The 23,857-nt window shown below is 40.8% G+C and overlaps 1 protein-coding gene across 1 annotated transcript in view; it reads right to left on the bottom strand.

The window, feature by feature from the left end:
• ASTN1 (astrotactin 1) overlaps positions 1 to 23,857 on the bottom strand; it is an 843,969-nt gene that overhangs the window by 387,820 nt on the left and 432,292 nt on the right. The window contains exon 2 of the mRNA XM_073592047.1: positions 20,583 to 20,770. Within this exon, the coding sequence (XP_073448148.1) occupies positions 20,583 to 20,770 (188 nt within the window). The remainder of the gene's footprint in view (positions 1 to 20,582; positions 20,771 to 23,857) is intronic.

The raw sequence follows: 23,857 nt of genomic DNA, 5'->3' as shown, positions 1-23,857 counted from the left end.
TGTGTCTCTGTTACAGAGCTACATAGACTAATCAAGCTGCAGGTGGACAGGTGACACTATTGTATTCTTTAAGCTGGTCATACAATCTGCAATTTCATAGAGCTATCAAAGTTTTGTGTAAATTTTTTGTTGCAACCATAGACAATTAAAGACATAAAATGTTGGTTTCAACCTCAGTGAGAAGGTATCAAACCTGGAAAGATCTCATCACTTTCAAATGCTGCCTACACACGGTCAGAATTTCCGGCAGAAAAAGTCCAATGGGAGCTTTTGGTCGCATAATCTGACCATGTGTGTGCCCCATCGGACTTTTTCTGTTGGCATTTCCGACGGACTTAGATAGAGAACATGCTCTAAATTTTTCCGTCTGAAATGCCGAAGGAGCTTGTCCCGTTGGCAAGTACGACTGTGTGTACGCGGAAAAAGAAATTGCCATAGTTTTTGCCTGTTTTCATCCTCTCATCTTACAGCCCAATTTTGACTTCACAATTGACCATATCTTGGTGGTCAATAGAAGTTTTGGGTCATAAATTGCTTAGCTTCTATTACTCGCAATTGTATTTATTATTCTAAATGGATGGAAATTGGGTACAATTGACTGAAAATTGCCATGTGTATAACCAGCTTAACAGAAAAAGTGTATTACCTTCCATTCCTACTCACTATGCTGTCAAGCAGAGGCGTACATATCACTAATGGCTAGGCAGAATTACACATCTTTTATCAGGTAAGACAGTTCATATATGTACATCTAGCTCAGTGGTTCTCATCTCCTGTCCTCAGTACCCACTAACAGGCTAGGTTTGCAAGATAACTGAAATACCGTATTTATCGTGTATAACACACAAAGGCATATAACATGCACCCCAATTTTAGGAGGTAAGGTTTAAGGAAAAAAACTTACATTTTAAATAAAGAATTTTCAAGCAAAATTAGGGTCACAGCTCATCAATGCACCCTGCTCAGTGCCCATCTGCAGCCATTAAATTGACCAACAATTCAGCCTTCTTCAGTGCCCATCTGAGGCCATTAAATTGCCCAACAATGCAGCCTACTCAGTGCCCATCTGCAGCCTCTAAATTGCCCATCAATGCACCCTGATCAGTGCCCATCTGCAGCCATTAAATTGCTCAACAATGCAGCCTGTTCAGTGCCCACCTGCAGCCATTAAATTGCCCAACAATTCAGCCTGTTCAGTGCCCAATTGCAGCCATTTAATTGACCAACAATGCAGCCTACTCAGTGCCCATCTGCAGCCTCTAAATTGCCCATCAATGCACCCTGATCAGTGCCCATCTGCAGCCATTAAATTGCTCAACAATTCAGCCTGTTCAGTGCCCATCTCCAGCCTCACCTTTTTCATTTTTGCAGCTTCGCCAGTGTTGGATCATCCCTGCTGTCTCCGAGGGAAGAGGAGGAGCGAGCGCAGCTGAATTACACAGAGCCACGATATCCTGTGTATGCCACACCTCCTGGCCCTGCTCATATGATAGACAGAACATTGGCCCAATGCGGGGCCAGGAGGTGTGGCTGTGAGTGACGGAGCGCCGGGTACACAGGAGATCGTGTCTCTATGTAATTCCTTTCCCCTCAGAGACAGCAGGGATCGGTGTATAACACGCACCCACGATTTTCCCCTGATTTTAAGGGGAAAAAAGTGCATGTTATATTCCGATAAATATGGTACATCACAGGTGATATAATTTGCTGCTCAGTGATTGCAGTATTATAGTCTGCATTTCCCCAAGGTAATAATTAAAATCTGGCCTGTAAGTGGGTTATGAGGACAAGATTTGAGAACCACTGATCTAGCTGTTTGTCTGGAGTCTGGACTTAAATGTATAAAAGACTAAGTTCACCTCTGTACCATTTGCTTTAGATTTACCAAAACTGGAATAGGGGTCCCACTTATCAATCCATTCCCTATGTATCCAATCAGGCAGGCCCTTGCAATACATCAGGGATGTCCAACCTGCTGCGGGTGTGGCCCTGTCTAAGGGGACATGGGGATGCCATGCAAAGATAGCAGCGGTGGCAGCCTACATTAAAAAGCCAGCCAATGCACGCCTGGAGGGATGCCAGGGATGCTGTGCATACATAGTTCATGTGTGCAGGGTTGTGTGTGTTAACCACTTGCTGACCGGGCCTTTTTTTGACATTTGCTCTTTACAAGCAAAAATCTGTAGTTTTTGCTAGAAAATTACTTAGAACCCCAAACATTATATATATTTTTTTAGCAGAGACCCTAGAGAATAAAATGGTGGTCATTGCAATATGTTATGTCACACTGTATTTGCGCAGTGGTCTTTCAAACATAATTTTTTGGGAAAAAATACATTTTAATGACTTAAAAGAAAACAAAACAGTAAAGTTAGCCCAATTCTATTTTATAATGTGAAAGATGATACTATGCCAAGTAAATAGATACGTAACACACTCGTGGAGTGGTGACAAACTACGGAACTTAAAAATCTCCATAGGCAACGCTTTAAAATTTTTTACAGGTTACCTGTTTAGAGTTACAGAGGAGGTCATGAGCTAGAATTATTGCTCTCGCTCTAATGATCGCGGCGATACCTCACATATGTGGTTTGAACACCGTTTACATATGCGAGAGCGACTTACATATATACATTTGCTTCTGCGTGTAAGATTGGAGGGATGGGGCGCTTTAAAACAAAAAAGTTCTTAATTTTTTTACTTTTAATTTTTTTTTTACACTGTCTTGTAATAGAAAAAGCATGGCAGGTCCTCTTTTTGAGAGATCTGGAGTCAAAAAGACACTAGATTTCTCATTTACCTTTAAAAGCAAGAAAAAAAAAAAGAAGACATTTTGACATTTTGACTTGAAAAAAATCCATTCTGTCTGCACAAGAACAGGAAGTGATGTCAGATGTTGCTCCTGTCCTCCAAGGGCATCTTGCCCTCACTCGAACTTCCTGCCTAGCCATCAGCTGCACCAGATCAGTTCTGGGCTTACGGATGGCTCCAGGAGGGGGGGGGGGACTCTCCCGCCGCCTATAAAAGTGACCTTGCGTTGAATCTGCCGCTAGGATAATTTTTTCCTGACCGCCTGAGGAAAACACCGGTATTTAACTGTAAAGTAATGACGTACATTTACAGTTAGGTCTGCTGGTGAACTGCTTCCTGTGTCTTACTATTTTTTACTGTCTTACTAAATCTACATTCCTTGAACTTTCTATGGAACACACCAGGGGCTAAAGTAAGGCCTTGTTCTAAAAATCAAAGAAAGCTTTTATTTTTCTGCAACAGAGGTACATTAATAGTATATTGGTATATAGGGGAGCTGGAATTTAGAAAAGAAAAGGTGAACTTAGCCTAAGTCCCGGTCGAATGCAGTAAATGGCCGAGCACCAGCTGCAATAATAGTGAAGTGCATTGATAATGAACGAGATAACGAGCATTTCACAGTGACCTAGATCTGTGGAAGAATCTTGAACCATGCAGGAAAATATCTATAATCCAAAGACAAGGCTGTTCAGAAAAATATAGTTCACTCGAAAAAGAACCCTCCTTAAATCTGCTGTAAAACAGAAATTATTTCCACTGAAAGGAAGAAATTTCAGTAAATACAGCTGTTTGGTGAAAGAAAACGACAGGGTTTTTGTTTGGATTACTCATACAAATTCTACTTGGGTATAGTTAGCTGTAGATGTAAGGCTTGGACAATTTGTCAGCAGTTTTGGGAATCAAAAGTTCAGCATGCCTTGCTAGGTTCTGTACTGGGCAAGAAGGCTCCCATAACGCATTGCGGATACCAAGGTGATGTGCCAGAGGCCTGACTTGAAACATAATATGGGTTTGTTTGCTCAGTGCCCCCCCGGGTTCACTTGTTCCAATCCTACACCAAAGATCTGCTTATGAAATAAACATACCACCAACAAACATTTATATGACTGCCAATGCCTTAGAAGGAAAAATAATGCTTTGCAGTCAATTTAGCTTTAATTTTTGTAATGTTTTTTGAGTTTAGCTTTTCAACTAGTGTTTTGTAACTTTTTTTTGTTACATAAATGCTTTATTTTACAGAAAAGCATTTAATACAAGGTTCACCAATGACACTTTTTTTACAGGGCACTCTTGGATTTCTAAAGAAATTGAACAGAAACAGCTTACTTTTTGACTGTCTGTTTCAAAGTAAAACTCTATATGAACCTGTACAAAGCAGGAAAAGGGAATGGGTGATTATTTGTTGAGCCATGTTTGTCATTTAAACTTGAACTATTTAGCATTGGCTTTTTTAAATTAAGATGTTAAGATTATCTGGCAAACATTTAAAAAGAAGATTATAGCTCCAACTGCTGGCTGGAAATTACAAATATGAAAAAATGATTTGCATCAAGAAAGAAGTATATATTTTCAAACGTAAATATAATAATGACTTTGAAATGATTGCCTACATTACTTGTGGCATATTGCGTAAGAAGTACTATTTTTTCCAGTACTCATAACCACAGGAACAGCCAAAATCACAAGAGAGGTTTTTGCTTCTTTACATTTGGCTTAGATTGTATATGGGGCTGGTTGAGGCAACAAAAAGAAAAGGAGTTCTTCTGCTACCAAGATGTAAATTTAATCTACAAGTTCAATATTAGGACTCACCTCCATAAGTGAATGGCCCTTTAAATAAATGTCTATGTTTGTTTCAGTATTTTTATCTGTAAATGCTATGACCTATTTCCAAGTCATTTATATAAGAGCAGTGGGTTTAGTGTTTAAACCTCTGGCAAGATTCTGAAGTATATAGAGTGGATCGGCGGCTGAATTTATGAGTTCACAAACCAGCACTCCATTAAGGAGCATTTACTTTTAACTTTAGTTCCATTCCACAGAGGACCTTTTGTTAATGCTTGCCATGCAAGAGCTTTAAAGTTTGGGTACTGCTAAGCCACAAAAGCACCTGTGAGTACACCGTTGCCTTTTTACACAAAAACTTTTCTGCAATTCTCATTGTTTTTGAGGTCAGATGCTAATTGATCGAGGAAGCATTAAGAGATCGTCTAGTTAGTTCAACCTTGTAGAACACAAAAAACTATTTTTGAACTACCAAGTGGCTTAAAGATTAAGGAGGAACTCCAGTCAAATAGAAAAAGTAGGGTATAGCTGTGAAGCTTATTTGAGTACTACCTATAATGCCGTGAAGACAAAGGAGAAGAAAGGGTGAAGATACTGTATTTGATCCATGCAAAGAAAGAAATATAGAGGCTTCATTGCTAACCTCTCCTAAGTATGTGGATAAGAACTCAAATGTTTTCTTTGGCATTCCTGGTCAGCATAAAAACCAGACTCTTTGCATTTTCAGAGGTCAGAAATGGCAATCCCCATATTCCTCTTATGACAAGTTTATTTACTCATATAGAGCTTAAACTATAATCAGTATTCTTAAATACTTTGATAATAGTGCTGTCTGATGAACACCACTTTGTTGATACAATGGGGCTGTAGTACTGAACACCGGGTCGCTCTCATTCTCTCCAAAATTCACAAAGTGGTAACAAAAGTGATAAGATTTAAATCTCATGTCCAGGTTAGGCCTGATAAAGTGACACATTTGACAGGTATTAGACAAGGCAAGAGGTATGCAGGACATCATAAACTAGATGACCAGACAAGGGTCAAAAGACTTATGATGTGGCCCTGTGGTATATAGTCAAGTCATAAATAGCCTGAGAGCAGCTCAGGGATACATATTTGGGAGTCGGGGGGGGGGGGGGGGGTTAACTTCCCAGATTCAAACCATAATTTTATATTGGAATTGCCTTCCTAAAAAGAGTTTACACTAATGATCCAATCAGCAGAAATATATCCTGGCCTATAGCTAAATGACGGCCGGGCGATGGTTCAGTCATCCTGCCTGGACGTCATATGACGACTTTCGGGATAACAGCCGGCACACGCCCTTAGGGGCGCACAGTGCAGCAATCAGTGGTGTTGCTCCAAATGTTATTGACCCCCCAGTCAGAACTTAATTTTTTCATGACTTAAGGGTTACTATCCATGTCGCAGGTGCAATGTATGTTTGCATAATACTTGTGGTAGAAGGAAATCAGAGTCTTTTGAGTCCACCACCACAGCTCAACAATGCGAAATGAAATATTTCACCACCTGTGCTACTTGCTATATTGTGTATTTAATCACCTGCCCTTGTAAAAAGCAGTATGTGGGGCGTACTATACAAACTTTTTTGGTGAGGGTAAACAAACATGTTGCGAGCATCAAAAAAGGCCGCATTAATCACAGTGTACCTAGACACTATCTCCATCATCACAATAAAAATCCACTAGGCACTATGTTCCAGATTATAGACAAATGTATCCCTCACTGGAGAGGTGATTCCTGCCTAAGAGGAGTCTCACGTCTTGAGACATTCTGGATTTACCAATTAAAATCTTATTCACCCTATGGGATGAATATAGACTGGAACATTAATGCCTTTATTAATCAAGCTTAAAAGAAAATCTACATTATTATATACTAGTTCTCTGTTCTTCTCTTGAGTATTTTTATAATTCATGTGTATATTGACATTTTACACATGAGTTTGTTCATACATTATATATACATTAAGCATTCTAATTTCCCATTTTGATGAAGTCTGATTCATTTTATATGATTTGCAAATATGTATTTTACATTTATACATTTTGAGTGACATCTAATTGTTGTTCATGGACTTCATATGGTTAATAAGATTGATGTTAAGTGGGGGCCATTTGCTCTTTACATTATTTTTGTGAATGACCAGCCTTATATGAAGGATTATGTGAGATGCGGCTCCCTTGTCACACAGGAGGGGGGTAAACTGAGTACTGATGACTATCAAGTGATGTGGTCTCCCCTAGAAGCTGACCTAAGTTGGAGATCTTGGCACCAATGGGTGTGGCTTTGCTGACAGAAGTCATCATGTGACGATGAGGGTATCCACACTACTTCCTGTGTTGCGAGCCATCAATCGTGTGACCGTGATCATATCGAGGCTTGGCCGTCCGCCGTAATATTGCGATGACTAAGAGGTCTGCCAGCGTGAATTGGTGACATATACGACATGCTCCCTACGCAGCACTCCCAAGATTGGCGGATGAATGCGAGGCGAGACACGCACTTATAGTGTGTATTGGTGACGTATGCGACGTGCTCCCCACGTATTACTCCTGTGATTGGTGGATGGGTGCTAGGTGAGAGGCGAGGCATTCCAATTAAGTCCGGTTTACTGCCATTTGTGGAATTAATTGATTTATTAATTCCTCTATATATATAGCGCAGTGATACCTAGCAAGCCTATGCCCCAGTGGAAGTCCTGTAGGATGAAATGCGTTGGGTTAATGTTTGCTAAAGCTCCACACACTGCACAATTTTATACATTTTAGGTAATCACCTTTTTATTGTACACATCAGTCATGAGGCTTATACTTTTTTATATTAAAACTCTACATTTTTGATCTATGCTATGTGAAGGCTTTCTCTCTATTTTTCTTTTATGATCATTGCTCCCACTGTTGATTGGTGAGCGATCTGTGGATATCACATATCATTGGGAGATTTTGGTTGCATCTCCAGTTCCGGTACCTGCTGACCGTTGCAAAATGACTGGAGGGAGTCTTTATCTCAACCACCCAAGGAGATCGTAATCTGCAATTCATGTTTGCATCCTTGCCTGCACGACTCACCACCGCTGGTATGTGGGTCCACATTTCATGGTAAGAGTACCTACCCCCTCCCCTGGTGACGGAAGCATGGCCCTGGGTGTCATTTGATTTTCGATTATTTGAATATCATCATCTGCAACCTTTTGGGGATGTATCAACATTTATTCCACTAAAGATTGTCATTGTGGATGGTCTCCTGAAAACTCATGTGTTTGGACTTATCTCTTCACCACATTCTTTGTTGTTTATTTGAACATTGATGTGTTTATATGTGCACTATAGATACTACCTTATGTACCGGTTGCCATAGCAATCTCCTCTTCACCTTATTTGGTTTAGTTTTCATTTTCATTTTCACACATTTGTAGAGCTGCATGTGCACTCGTCCCTAGGTTCATTTCCAGGGCCTTCACGTTTTCAGCGCTACACATTTTCCACTCAGAAACAACTAAAAAAAAACAAGTGCTATACATGTAGCCAGGTAGATGTCCCATAGTAAGGGTTACTCCTACTGATGGATTGTCACACGGGTGTCCCTATAAGGTGGGTGGAGATTAGTGTAAGGCCTCATGCTGACTGGGCGTTTTGCTAACATTTCTAGACTCCTTTCCACCTGAAAGCAGTATTTTGGCAGAAAAAAACGCTTGAAGCCTGTAAACATGTGGTAATTATTTTTTTGGGCCAGAAGTATAATTTATTCTGGCCATCGAAATGAATTAACATCGAAGTGCTAAGCATGCCTAGCAGTAATGCGCATTTATACGTGTCAAGCAATTTTTTGACAAAATGCCACTGCTCCTGTTCACACTGGCTTTGGATATTTTTTTTTTGCTTCTAATCTTCTCTAAACATCTATGTATGCATGGAGACATAGGCTAACATGCAGAGGCGTTTAGAGGCAGAAAAACAAAAGATGCCTTTAGCAGCCCCAAAAACATCCAGTGTGCATTATGCCAAAGAAGGGAAGTCCCCCCCGCCCTTTCAATAATTATTTGATTCCCTGGAGATTTTGTACGTTTGCTCTCTTACAAAGAAATTTAAGATCTATAATTTTTATCATAGGTGTATTTTAAATGATAGAGACAGAATATCAACCACAAATCCAGAAAAAATACATGAATACACGATACAAATGTTATAAATTGAGTTGCAGTTCAGTGAGTAAAATAAATACCGTATTTATCGGCGTATAACATGCACCAGCGTATAACACGCACCCCAAGTTTAGGAGGAAATTTTAAGGAAAAAATACTTTTAGGAGGGAAGTTTAAGGGAAAAAAACTTACATTTAAATGCCCATCATTGCAGCCTTCTCAGTGCAGCCTTGCCCCAGTGCAGCCATGTCAGTGCAGCCTTGTCAGTGCAGCCTTATCAGTGCAGCCTTCCCCAGTGTCCATTGCAGCCTTATCCCAGTGCAGCCTTGCCCCAGTGCAGCCTTGCCCCAGTGCAGCCTTGCAGCTCGCAGTTTGAAAATGGCGCCGCTCCCCTGCGATCCTGTGATCCCCTGCGATCCTGAGCTTCAAAATCGCTGACCACGATTTGAAAATGGCGCTGCCGGCACCGAAATACACAGAGCCGGTCCTCGGCTCTTCTCGGCGGCTCTCGTTCCCTTTCGGCTCCACTCGTAGTCCCGCCCGGGATGGGCGTGACTGTGAGCGGAGCTATCCGAACCTAGCCGAGTACACTCGGCTAGGTTCGGGCGGCGCTCGAGTGAAGCCAAAAGTGGCCGAGAAGAGCCGAGGACCAGCTCTGTGTACTTCGGCGCCGGCGACGCCATTTTCAAATCGCGGTCGGCAATTTTGAAGCTCAGGATCGCAGGGGATCGGCGTATAACACGCACCCGCGATTTTCCCCTGATTTTAAGGGGAAAAAAGTGCTTGTTATACTCCGATAAATACGGTATTTGATCCCCAAGCAAAACATGACTTAGTATTTGGTGGAGAAACCCTTGCTGACAAGCACAGAGGTAAGACGTTTCTTGTAGTTGGTTACCAGGTTTACACACATCTCAGGAGGGTTTTTGGTCCACTCTTCTTTACAGATCTTCTATAAATCCTTAAGGTTTCTTGGCTGTCGCTTGGCAACTCCAAGTTTCAGCTCCATCTATACATTTTCTATACGACTAAGGTCTGGAGACCGTCTAGGCCAGTGCTTCTTCTTGAGCCACTCCTTTGTTGCCTTGGCGGTATGTTTTGGGTCATTGTCATGCTGAAAGACCCATCGATGACCCATCTTCAGTGTTCTGACTAAGGGAAGAAGGTTCTCATCCAAGAAACCTCTTACCTTTGTGCTTGCCAACAAGGGCTTCTCCACCAAGTACTAAGTCATGTTTTGCTTGGGGATCAAATACTTATTTTACTCACTGAACTGCAACTTATTTTATAGTATCTATTTTATGTGTTTTTTCTGGATTTTTGGTTGATAGTCTGTCTATATCATTTAAAATACACCTATGATAAAAATTATAGAACCTTCATTTATTTGTAAGTGGTCAAACTTACAAAATCTGCAGGGGATCAAATAATTATTTTCCCCACTGTATTTTATTTCTGGGAGAGGGTACTTATTTGATCCGCTACCCGTCAGATGATTTGTAGTTTTGTTCAGCCAGTTCTTTAATAACGGAACCCTTCATCACAACATACTCAGCCCAGTGACCTTTCTTTTTTCTGCTATAGTTAAGCAAAAAGCAATCTTAGTAATTGACCTGCTCCCCCTCCATACCCCCAAGCCTGCTGACTGAACAATAAGCAACACTTATAAAGTCATCACTTTGCTCATTCAACTTTCTATATCTGTTAGACCATTGTTTCTCAACTCCAGTCCTCAAGGCGCACCAACAGGTCTTGTTTTCAGGATTTCCCTCAGATGAAATGGCTGTGGTAATTACTAAAGCAGTGATACTGATTAAATCACCTGTGCATAATAATGGTAAGACTGAAAACATGACCTGTTGGGGCGCCTTGAGGACTGGAGTTGAGAAACACTGTGTTAGACCATTCACACAGGGGAGGTAGGCTGAGATGTGTTTAATCAGACAGATACATGTATTATGTGTGCAGCGTGTCAATGCAACCTGCTACAATCCAGGTGCGTTTGGATGGCACTAAAGTGAATGGCACTGAATGGCACTACAGTGCTCCAATGCATGAGTGTGAATCAGTCCTTGCATTCACATCATTTTGCAATGTAACAGAGGCTAATTGGGGCACTGTGCTGCATCCCACCTCAACATACACTTTTATAGGCTAAGCACTACTGGAATCTATTATAAGGGAGATTTAGATATTGGAGCCCAAAGGAGAAATGGGGGGTCTAATAGACCCCCATCTCTCCATAAAAAGTACCTGTCACTGCTATTGCTGTCATAAGGGATGTTTACATTCCTTTTGATGGCAATAAATGTGATTTTTGAAGAAACTAAAAAAATAGTAATAATATACAAAAAATTTAAAGCAACCCATGACCCCCGTGCTTATACGCAGTAGCGAACAGTGATCGCACCACACATGGGAGGTAGCACTGCAGTTAATGTCACAGCGAGAGCAATAATTCTAGCACCAGACCTCCTGTGTAAATCTAAACTGGTAACCTGCAAAGGCTTTTAAAGTGTCATCTATGGATAATTTAAAGTACTGTAGTTTGTCGCCATTCCATGTGCGTGTATAATTTTAAAGTGTGACATGTTCTCTATTTATTTACTCATTGTAACATCATCTTTTATATGTTACCAAAAAAGACAGTATTATATTGTGTTTGTGTTCACTAAAATTCATTAATGTGTGCTTTTTTCCATTTTATTCTCTGGGGCCTTTGTTTAAAAAAATATATCATTGTTTGGGGATGCTAAGTAATTTTCTAGCAAAAAAAAGGATACATTTTACATGTAGAAGAGAAGTATCAGAATAGATTTGGGAAGCAAGTGGTTAAAAATACATTCAAAGTGTGTTTCCACTTTTGCAACCAAATTGGGATCATACCTACTTGACTGTATATTTGTTACCGTATATACTCGTGTATAAGTCAAATTTTTCAGCCCCTTTCTTGGGGCTGAAAGTGCCCCCCTCGACTTATACACGAGTCACCGCCGTCTGCCTACATGATCAGCGTGTCATGCAGGCAGACGACGGCCAGTGTGTGCTACATAGCACTCGGCAGCGGCTCTCGGCTCTCACAGTTCAAAAGCCGCGCCTCCTCATCTGTGATAGGCAGTCAGTGTACAGCCTATCACGGACATTCTCTCCTCCTTGTCTGTGGTATGAGGATGAGAGAATGTCCGTGATAGGCTGACCGCTGACTGCTGGGAAATGGAGTTTAATGCCTATCATGGACAACGAGGAGGCACGACTTTTGAACAGTGAATGGCCGCCGAATAGGAATAGCACACGCTGATCGGTGCAGAGCGGCACACGGAGGCATGCACAGGACACAGGTAGGATGCACACAGACACATGCACACAGACACATACACAGGACCATATACACATGACACATGCACACATACACAGGACATAGGTACATATACACATGACACATGCACATATACACATGACACAGGTACAGGACACATGCACATATACACAGGACACAGGTAGAGGACACATGCACATATACACAGGACACAAGTAGAGGACACATGACACATGCACATATACATAGGACACAGGTACATGACACATGCACATATACACAGGACACAGGTACATATACACATGACACAGGTACAGGACACATGCACATGTACACAGGACACAGGTACATGACACATGCACATATACACAGGACACAGGTACGGGACACATGACACATGCACATATACACAGGACACAGGTACATGACACATGGCACATGCACATATACACAGGACACAGGTACGGGACACATGACACATGCACATATACACAGGACACAGGTATGGGACACATGACACATGCACATATACACAGGACACAGGTACGGGACACATGCACATATACACAGGACACAGGTACGGGACACATGACACATGCACATATACACAGGACACAGGTACGGGACACATGCACATATACACAGGACACAGGTACATGACACATGCACATATACACAGGACACAGGTACAGGACACATGACACATTCACATATACACAGGACACAGGCACAGGACACATGCACAGGACACAGGGAGGTATACAGCTGCAGATGGGCATTGTTGACCCTCTTTTTCCACTTACAGTAGCTGCTGCATTTCTCACCTCGTCTTATACTCGGGTCAATACGTTTTTCCCATTTTTTGGTGGTAAATTAGGGCCTCGATTTATACTCGGATCGACTTATACTCGAGTATATACGGTACATGCTCCAATTCACATAGCATAACTTAGAAGAAAAATTAAATTCTTTCTTACCTTTTTATGCGCCTTTTACCTGTCTAAAATAGTATTTAGCTATCCCTTTCTATGTAGTATTCAGAAGGGGCCTGGGAACTCAGGGAGTTATGTTTACCATAATCAACACTGTCTGTACTGTGCTGGCAGATTTTTACTAACGGTTGTAAGCTAGTCCTGTCCTAACAAAGGTTTAAGGGTCTCAAGGCTTGAGTGATACATTACATGCTAATGTACTTAAAGAACAAATCCATCCCTCAGTCTGTCCCCTAGTTGCACATTGCAAGCTATTCCAAACAATTTCAAGCTGCCTAATGAGTCTTAGGACTCATGTATGCTGCTGCTGATAAACTGATGTTTAGGAGCAGTTGGGCATTTTTTTTTTAGCAGCCCCTGAACTCTCCTCTATGTTATCTCTTTTAGTACATGTATACAGGGTCGTTTATAGTCGTTTCTAGGCAGTTGAGTTTAGAAGCATTTTTTGGAAATAAAAAAATGCATTCAGGACGGATGTTCAAAGGCATTTGAAACTAGACATGTGCATTCGTTTTCGTCCGAATGCATTTTCGTCCGAATTTCAGGTATTTTCGTTATCGTTTTAACAAACGATAACGAAAGTGCAAAATCCGAAAAACGAAAGATCCGACATAAACAAATGCTTTATTTTCGTTTTTGTTTCTACAACAGTTCGATATAGATAGGAGATTCGACATGATGATGACAATAACAATCTGTGTCCATGAAACTTGTGGTCGAATGTGCCTAACCTTAACTCTATTAGTCCAAGATTATTCTACACAGAGAGAAAAGATTCGACGTAGGGGAGAAAGATTCGACGTAGAGAGAAAAGATTCGACGTAGGGGAGAAAAGATTCCACGAAGGGGAGAAAGATTCGACGTAGGGAAGAAAAGATAGATAAAAATAATGATGATGATGAATGTTATTGGCTGATTGTAACCAAAGAGGAGGAGCAGTAAAATAGCTAGAACTAAGTACACACGTACTTTGGCTTATGGTGTCAAAAGTTCTAAGAAGATTCGACGGGCAGGTAAACTATACGGCGTTGTACAGTTTAGTTGCTCCATCGAATCTTCTTTGAACATTCGACAGACACCATAAGCCTTCAATGACAGATTCGACCTTAATTTGGATTTTCGGACGAATGCAATTTTTAACGAAAAACGAAATAAATAAAAACGAATTTCGGGAGTAACTAAATAAATTTATTTTTCGGACGAAAACGAAATTCCGAAACAAAATATTTCAGTGTGCACATGTCTATTTGAAACGCCAATTGCCCGTAACAGCTTGTAAACACGTGTAAACGTGGTAACTTAGCCGCGTTTTGTTTACAGGCGTTTTTTCATTTTTGATAATTTGAAAAAAAAAAACACTCCAAAAAGCAAAACACGGCTAAACGCGGCTTAACGTGGCTAATTGCGGCATTTACACACGGCAAAATGGACGTTTTCAAACGTCATTAAATATCTATTAAATCATTCAGGAGAGGTTTTAAAATGTCCCATGTACATTAAGCCTTATGGAGGCACAGACAGCAATACAAATCTAGCAGGTGCTCTAATCCATCTCCTCTGTACCCACAACTAAAAAAAAATTTGGGCTTTAGTTATACTTTAGCATAGTTTATGAATACATAACTGAATTACTCGGTGTGTTTTTATCAGCCTAGAATTGAACATTAAATATACAAAGTTCTGTTTTGTGGTAAAGTGATAATGTAACAGCCAGCGCAGCGATTGCTCTGCGTGTTCTTCTGGAATGAATAATGGAGCCTGTGGACTTGAATATCATCCCTACTTGATTCAGACCACAGAAGCATTAACAATGAAAAAAGGGACAGTACAAGACCTTTACAGCGAAATGGATAACGTCACTGGAAATGCGGAGGTGAACGCAGCTTTCGCATGTTTATTAACACAAAAAATTCCATCCAACTCAAAAGCTTTTAAGGTCATTTAAAATAATTCGGCCCAGAGCAACAATTCATTTTACTGTAAACACTGGGCATTTGAATTTATAATACATAATTTATAAGGACAAAGATGCAACAGTCACATTGAATTATTCCAAATGCTTCCAGCTCTAACAACAGAATAGTAATGTACAAATAAAAGACATGATCGGAAAGAAAAAAAATCAACATTTCTAAACACAGAGGAACAAGAATACGGCTTTGAACTGCAACTGAGATAATAAAATTTAAGATTAAAGTGGAATTACAGCTTTTACCATGTTTTTTTTTTTTGTTTGTTATATCAAAGAAAAGTATCAATCACAGAAAATAAAGATGTATTAATACTGCCACTTAGAGGGAAAATAGATATGTTCAACACTAGAGTTCACCTGAGCAAACTCCTACCAGAGCGCATAAATAAATACATATTAACAATTTGCTTTGGCGCTCCACTGATACAAGGGAAATTTATAATAAATGTAACAGTTTTTGAAAAACAAGAAGTAATAGATTCCCTCAGTTGAACTCTGGCAAAATTGCAGGAATGCAATCATGCTTTAAGACTGGGGGTGGGGTAGCCCTGGGCCAATCAGGTGTCCCACAAATACATGTTACGACAAGGAACATGCTGATAGGAGGAGTGAGCAGGGAAATTACTTAATGTGTTCTCTGCTGCTCCTTTACTGCCCTACTACAGGTTAGATGCAGGAAGGTCATCCTGGAAAAGCAGGTCACCAAGCTGGTGCTGTGTGGCAGGGCTGTGTACATTTTGGGACTAGATGGATAGCAATACAAATCCTTTGTCGGGCAACACTCCTCCCCTATATGTCTTTCAAGTTTTTATGTAGCTGTTTGCCTGGAGTTCACCTTTAAGGACCACCTTTAAGGACCACATTAAGGGTTACTCCTGCCTTACAGCCTTGATCAGCTGCCTCTAATATTCCTAATCCACAAATAGCTTACTATCTGCTTGTTCTCCTCCTGGCTAATATCCATGATTAGCTCCTTTTCTCCCTAATAACCCCCCCTTCATCTCAGTTCATGACCAGCTCCTGCCCTGAAAACTCTCTAAGGCCTATGCTTTTTTTAGTGCTTTTTTAGTTTTGTAGAAACATACTACAGTCCATTTAACATGGTTTCCTATGGTTCATGTTCACATATATGCATTTTATGGAAAGGGCCAAGGACTTTTTTCTGTTTTTTGGTTCCATAAACTTCAAGGGATCAAAAACGTCTATTGAAAAATGCAAAATGCATCTGGGATATGCAAACTGCAACCTGCATAGGTGTCAACCAGGCCTAAGTGATACACAAATAACTGCTGCTCCTCTCTCCACTCCATCCCTCTGCCAAAACGACTATTACTCTACCTCTCTTCCATAATTATAAATACCTTCTTCTCTGACTTCCTGACCATGGTAAGCCCTCTCTCTACCTCTCCTCCCAGTAACCTATAATCAGCCTTCTCTTTTCCCTGTCTCCTCCCCATTTTCCCCTACTTTTAGTCTCCATTCCTGCTCAGCTTATGCATTGCTTCCTCTCTTTTCAACAATTGAATTAGACAACACAGTGAATTAGACAGCACGGCCTCCACATGTACATCAAACCAAGTGGTGGGGGAGTAAGTGCATTCTCTAACCCATTCCTTCTGGGACATAGGATGGTCCCCTAGATCTATTGGGGCACTTTGAAAATGGAATTTCCTTAGGGTACCCCTTGGAACCTGCCAATGAACAAGAACAGCCTGGGAGCCCCCCATCTGGCCTAACCAGCACCCACGAGCAGTCTGTCCCATACCTTCCCCAGGCCTTATGGCAACGGATCCCAATAGCAGCCTCTCTCAGCACCATCTGCTTCCAGAGGACTTCATAGAAAGGAGAAGGAGGGGGAGGGAGAGGCAAATATGAAGCAAATAAAAGTGACATTGTTAGATGAATATCAATGGTTTGTAGCAAGATATATACAAATAAACCGCCCCTGAATCTCTCTTACTCCACTGCGCCAAAGAAAAGTGCAAAGCTATATAAAAGATGTGTAAATGAATACAACATGTGTGTACATACACAGTGTACAGTGAAAAAAGCTGCCACTTAAATAAATACGTAAACTGATCAGAATCCCAAAACTATACCTCTCACACGTGTACAGATAGAGATAGCGGCGCTAATATAAATTGTGTAAAATAATGGGTCAGAGCAGCATAATGCCTATGACCCTCTACTTATACATAAAAATAATAATAGTGTCATGAAAAATATTATTTTTATCATGAAAAGAAATTTCTTTAACACCCAGTGAAAAGTGTCACTATAAATAATAAATTACAAGAAATGAATGAATAAGTTCAACAGTTGTTTTTCAATCTTCTTGTGTGAAAAATCTTCTACTCTTCCACCACACCACCGTGATAGTGACACCACTCCGTCACTATCACGGTGGTGTGGTGGAAGAGTAGAAGATTTTTCACACAAGAAGATTGAAAAACAACTGTTGAACTTATTCATTCATTTCTTGTAATTTATTATTTATAGTGACACTTTTCACTGGGTGTTAAAGAAATTTCTTTTCATGATAAAAATAATATTTTTCATGACACTATTATTATTTTTATGTATAAGTAGATGAATATCAGGCTGTCTTTCCATTCCAAAGTATGTGAGACAGTTGTACTTGTGTTGGTTGAACTGGATGGACTTGCGTCTTTTTTCAACCAGATTAACTAAGTAACTGTGGATTTAGGACCACTTCACCTGTAATCCTGGACAGCCAACTGCAACGGATTTGCAAAGTTCTGAGACAGACGTATCACTGAATTTAAAATAGATTTTAGTTCTAAACAGACATAAAATTAGGACGTGGTCAGGGTCAGGTTTAGGGTTAGGTGCTACTTTAGAAAAACTGAGAGAAGATTTAAGCTGGCCATAGATGAGTCATTATGTCAGAGAACCATTACAAACGCTCGTTCCCGTGCGCCAGCCAGACGTGCGGCACGAATATATGAACCCCGGACCAGGCGCGCACGTTAGTACTCTCATACGAACAAGTGCACGTCGGCGTGGGCATGCCCGCAAGCCAACGAATCACAGCACAGGGCGCCCTATTTCAAGAATCAGCATACTAGTATCAGTGCTGGATTGTCTCAGCTAGTTCCTGTATCCTTGATTGCTGTTTGATTGAACCTTGATCCTGAAACCTTGGCTGACTACTCTTTTGGATTATCCCTGCAACTCTGTTTACTTCTGCTTCCTGTACTGAACCCGGCTTGAACTTCTGACCACGGCTCTGTCTTCCGATCTTGTACCTCTCTGCCAGCCCATTGCCAACCTCCGCTAGCCCCTGACTACGAACCTGCCTATCGATTGTGCACCTTCCTGCCAGCACGTTGCCGACTCCTGCTTGTTCCCGACCTTGCAAGTTCTCCTGTTGGACTTTCCTGAACCTATCCAGGATCAACATCTCACCAGCATCTCTAGGCTCCGGTGTTCCTGATCCTGCCAATAGGCACCTGCACCCTTCCGTTGCCCTAGCAGCCCTGTCTTCACCTCCAGGGGTGTAAGGACCGGAACCGTGCAAGAGGCCACCCTCGTCATTTCAGACTCCACAGTAAGGTACGTGACACATTATTTTCATTCAACCACTGGGTTGAACAGAAAATGACACGATTCCCCCACCCACATACTTGATATGGATGGCGGAATTCTCCCTGCTGATCTATTGTATTCTGACAGCAGAGAAACTTCCCGCCATCAGAATACACTGATCAGCGCTGCTGGCTATATCCAGAAGCACTGATCCAGTGGGGAAAATACAACAGGCTGGTTGTACAGAAGTTGATCGGTAAATTGACTTCTGTACAACCAGTTTGCTCATACATGGATCAAAATTTGGCCAGTCACTGCTAAACTGGCCAAATTTTTATCTATGTCTGGCCGGCTTTAGCAACTCAAGCTGTAATCTTGTTTTACTTTAGTTGCGCAATCTGTTTCACTGCTCCTGTTTAGCATTGTTTTTCTATGCTACAGAACTAATAAATGTCACCAACAAAGTTTTGAAGCCTGAGACAACCATGCAGCTTGCATTTCAATGTGGGGGACAAACAGCCTTCATATTTCTTTCTGTACAGGTTTTCTTTAAGAAAGATTTGCTAGGATAAAAGTAAAATAGCATGCCATTGACTAATCTCCAATTTTAACTTAACCATTCCAGCTGTGCCCCACATAGGAAAAAACAGTCACTCCCAGCTCTCAGAGGTCCTCCACAGAGAGATAAGGCTGAACAGCCAACACATCCATAAATGGCCTAAATGCTGAGCGAATGCCACCCTCCTCAGATAAGGTAATCCAATGTAAAACTACAAGAAGAACAAACAGGGACGGTGCAGACATCTGGTACAGTACTCAAAAATTTAATAGGAAAGATATAAAACCAATAAAAATGAATGCACACAAAATCACAGCTCTGAGGAAGGGGGTGTGCCCTCCAAAATGTGTCAGTTTGCCAGTATAGCACAACGTTGTAGGAGCACTTGCACCCTGCACCACACGGCCTCCTCCAGTTTACATATTCTTTTATACTGTACTTTTGTGAGTATTCTTTTTTATTGCTTTTATATCTTTCCTATTCAATTTTTGGGTAATGCACCATGTTTGCGCCTTCCCTGTTGGTTCTTCTTGTGCCCCACATAGCTTGACATGTACTCAACCTGTAGGAGTCATCTCAATGATTATTTGCCAGTGAATTCTGCAATCAGAGTTACAGTATGTGTTTCTGTTACCTAACAGTTGTCTAAGATCTCAGGAAGCAAGTCTGTGAACAGCTATGATTCATTTTATGCTGGCCTCAAACTACACAAGCATTACAGAATGTGAACTGAAGACAAAGAGGGGCTGATTTTGGTTTTCTAAAAACCTGAACCCAACAGAAATCCTTTTTTTTTTTTACAATAAAATAATTTACAATACAATAAAAGAAAAGAGAACAAGGCACCAATTGAGAAGGTGGCGTCGGTTGTACACAAACGCAAACAGGTTATTTAATACAGAAGGATTAACAACAGTTACAACCTTCTCTGATTTGTGCGAAATCCTTATTTTTTTTTTTAACTGTCAAAAGAATCAAGTGGATAAATCCTCAGCTATATAAGTAGCCAAGAAACCATTTAAAATGGACAGAGACATTTCTTTGTACAATAATAATCCTAATGCCCTGTACACACGATAGGATTTTCCAATGGAAAATGTGTGATAGGACCTTGTTGTCGGAAATTCCAACCGTGTGTAGGCTCCATCACACATTTTCCATAGGAATTTCTGACACACAAAGTTTGAGAGCTTATTATAAAATTTTCCGACAACAAAATCCGTTGACAGAAATTCCGATCGTGTGTACACAAATCCGACGCAACAATCGGATTTTCCGACAACTTTGTGTGACCAAGTGTATGCAAGACAAGTTTGAGCCAACATCTGTCTGAAAAAATCCATGGATTTTGTTGTCGGAATGTCCAATCAATGTCCGATCGTGTGTACAGGGCATTAGAGGATATGAAGATCCAGTGTACAGCATAGACTCACCATGACTGAGATGTGCAATATCCTGAGTTCATCATCAGCTGCATCGCCTTGAGGTTCCTCTGTGGCTTCTTGTCCTGGCAGATTTGACGCTCCATCCTGGTGGTGAATATGGAAGAGGAGGGTTCCATTCTCAAGCCACTGCTGTCTCCAGCGGACCAAAGGGATGTCATCTGTGTTCCCTGCAATTTCTGGAAAAAAAAAGCAAAAAAAAAATTGAGGAATAAATTATGAACACTAAAGAATGCTACAAGCTTTTTATAGAAGTGTGGCAATAGTTGAATGGGACCTGAATTTCCAAGAAATTACCTCCACTGAAGCAGCTAAAGGCACAAGGGTTATGGCTTAAAGTACAATTTTTTTTTAAATGTATCCCGTAACAGCCACAGAGGATAGAAATCTACTTTTTGTGCACTAAGTGCTTTTGTAAACCCAGTTATTACTTTGAAAAAAAAAGTGGTGACATCATCAATGTGCTGCACATAGCCTGGGAAAAGAGAACAACTGTGGGAGGGACCCAGCAGGCACTAATCCACTATAGGCTTCCTGCAGATAACTACAGGAGGGGGCAGATACAAGACCAGTCACCCTGCACAAGGAGAGAGAGAGCAGCAGTGACTTGTTTTTATTACAGGAACCTCATGCACAGAGGCAAAGTTTCACATGGGATCACTACACAGATCTGGAAGAAATACACAGATCTCTGCAATATTCAATTGGCCATACACTTTCAGAATTTCAGTTGGTGGCCCTGCCAACTTGACACAAGTCACTTACTCAACTGACTTTTGTAGAACGAGCTGTGTTGAAAATTGTTATCAGAAAAAAACCTGCAGGCACTGTTAGACCCCTTTCACACTCGGGCGTTTTTCAGGCTTTTTCAGGCGCTTTAGCGTTAAAAAAAATCGCCTGTAAAGCGCCTGAAAGAAGCCTCATCTGCAATCCCAATGTGAAAGCCTGAGTGCTTTCACACTGGGGTGCTGCGCTGGCAGGGCATAAAAAAAAAGTCCTGCAAGCAGCTTCTTTTCAGCGCTTTCATGTTTTTGCCACCGGGCTGGGTGCGCTGATGGCCCGAGCCCTTTCACACTGCCAGCGCCTGAAAAACCCCCCAGTGTGAAAAGGGTCCTAAGCGGCGTTTTACCAGCATTTTTCGGGCGTTGACAGTGTGAAAGGGCTCGGGCTTTCACATTGGGATTGCAGATGAGGCTTCTTTCAGGCGCTTTACAGGCGCTTTTTTTAACGCTAAAGCGCCTGAAAAATGCCCCAGTGTGAAAGGGGTCTTAAAGTTGCGACTTCCAGAATACAATAGCTTGGCAGGGGAGATTTGTTCCTTAATGCCGCCAGTGTGGATGGAGGAATCTGATAGATTTCTTTTGTTCAGCCTTGCAGGCTGAATGAAAAATGTCTATTAGTGTATGGCCATCCTACGAATACAATTGCCTCTTGCACTAAGACAGTAATTGCCTATCATGGAGTTCAGCTTAAATTAGAACTAAACCCTCCTATAATTTTCAGCCAAGGAAGTTGCTATCTTGTCCTCTGTTTGATCTTCAACTGCCATGATGCTGGACATATGATCAATTATAACACCAGCCATTGGATGGTTTGACGGTTTGGTTGAGACCACAACCAATGTGACAGTTACATTCCTGTCACATGCCTGTAATGTAAGTTTCTTTTAAGTTGTTAAATTGATGGGTTTTGTTCCGCTTTAAGACTTCAGATGGCCAGCGGGGTCTGATGGGAGCAGACATTGACTTTAAAATATTTTCGTATGGCTACATTCCTACTCTCTCTAATTGAATAAATAATGACCGTTTCCTACCCTATCAGTTAAAGCAGCTCGCAGAAGTACTCGTTTGCAGCTATTAGAAAGCCAAAACTATTGCACAGAAGAACAGCAAAAAGTATTGAAATGCACCTTTCATATCTCTTTTAAGGCACCCTGTAGCCCAATAATCTAAGAATTGAGAATTAAAATTTGTCTCCGTGTGCTTGAGACCAGAATATTAATTTACTTTTAGACTGAAAAAAAAACACCACACTATTTAGCTTATCCTGGAATTATTTTTATCGCAACAGCTGACTTTTTTTAATTATTATTCATACTGCCACCAAAGCAAGAATCTACAAATCTGTATATGGAATATCAAGAAAAAGTACAGAACATATTCTTAACAAGCAAATGTCACGTCAGAAATGTTACCATAGTAACTCAATATAGGAAGCCACTGAACATACATTATAGTTTATTTAGAATGCTTTGGCTTATACTGTAAATTAGGTCTGCATATCTGTTTATGTACTATAAAATTGCTATGTGTGTTCTCAGTGGATGTTTGTGTTCCATGAAAGATGCGTTATAGAAGTTTTGCTTTAATAAACTCTGAGGTTTTGTGTGCCCTCCGTGTACGTCTGCTCATCAGTTCTACTATAAAAGTATGTGGGTCCCAGAATATTTCTCTTCAAGATTATTTTTGTGCCATGAGTTGGCTAGAGCAGCAATTTTCTTTTTTTTTACAAGCTGTAGAACATCTAGATTTTTATCGTCATTTTTGCCCACAGAAATATTTAACTCTGAGGCTCTCTAATGATCTAAACAGCTTCTAGTCTACAGAATTAATTAGCTACAAAAGTTTACAAATGATTATTAAGATTTCTTTTAAAAAAGTGTTTTCCCCTCTAACATTTACCAGATAGTTAATTTATTATTACCTTAGGATGTAACTTTTTTGACTTAGTTTTTTTTAATAATGTTTATTTCTAAAAAAAAAATGATAATAATAAATAAAATAGCTGTGTGTAAAACTGAAAAGTACATTTTATGAATAACGTGGTCATTCACTAGTCAATGGGGGGTTTTACATGGGCAGCCATAGATCTATATTTTGACTTGAAAATGGGCATGCAAGGAAAATATATATATATAGATCTTTGAACCTGATCACAGTAAACCTATTGTAAACATAGTCAAAGTGCCCCACTACAGAGCCAATATATGGGTTTCCATTTAAAAGGAATAGAAAGGGGAATGAAAGGGGAATGAGAGGAGATGAGAGGATAGGAGAGGAGAGGAGAGGAGAGGAGAGGAGAGGGGAGGGGAGAGGAGAGGAGAGGAGAGGAGAGGAGAGGAGAGGAGAGGAGAGGAGGGGAGAGGAGGGGAGAGAAGAGTAGAGAAGAGGAGTGGGGAGGGTAAAGGAGAGGAGAGTCTTTGCAATACCCTACACTGTCTCATGCTCTCAGTACCCAAGGGTCAGACAGCAAACATTCCCTTCTCA

The sequence above is a fragment of the Aquarana catesbeiana genome, linkage group LG07 (genome assembly GCF_042186555.1).
Source record: "Aquarana catesbeiana isolate 2022-GZ linkage group LG07, ASM4218655v1, whole genome shotgun sequence".
Lineage (NCBI taxonomy): Eukaryota > Metazoa > Chordata > Amphibia > Anura > Ranidae > Aquarana > Aquarana catesbeiana.
Note: the sequence above shows the minus strand (reverse complement) of the source record. Positions and strands in the feature narration are given on the sequence as shown.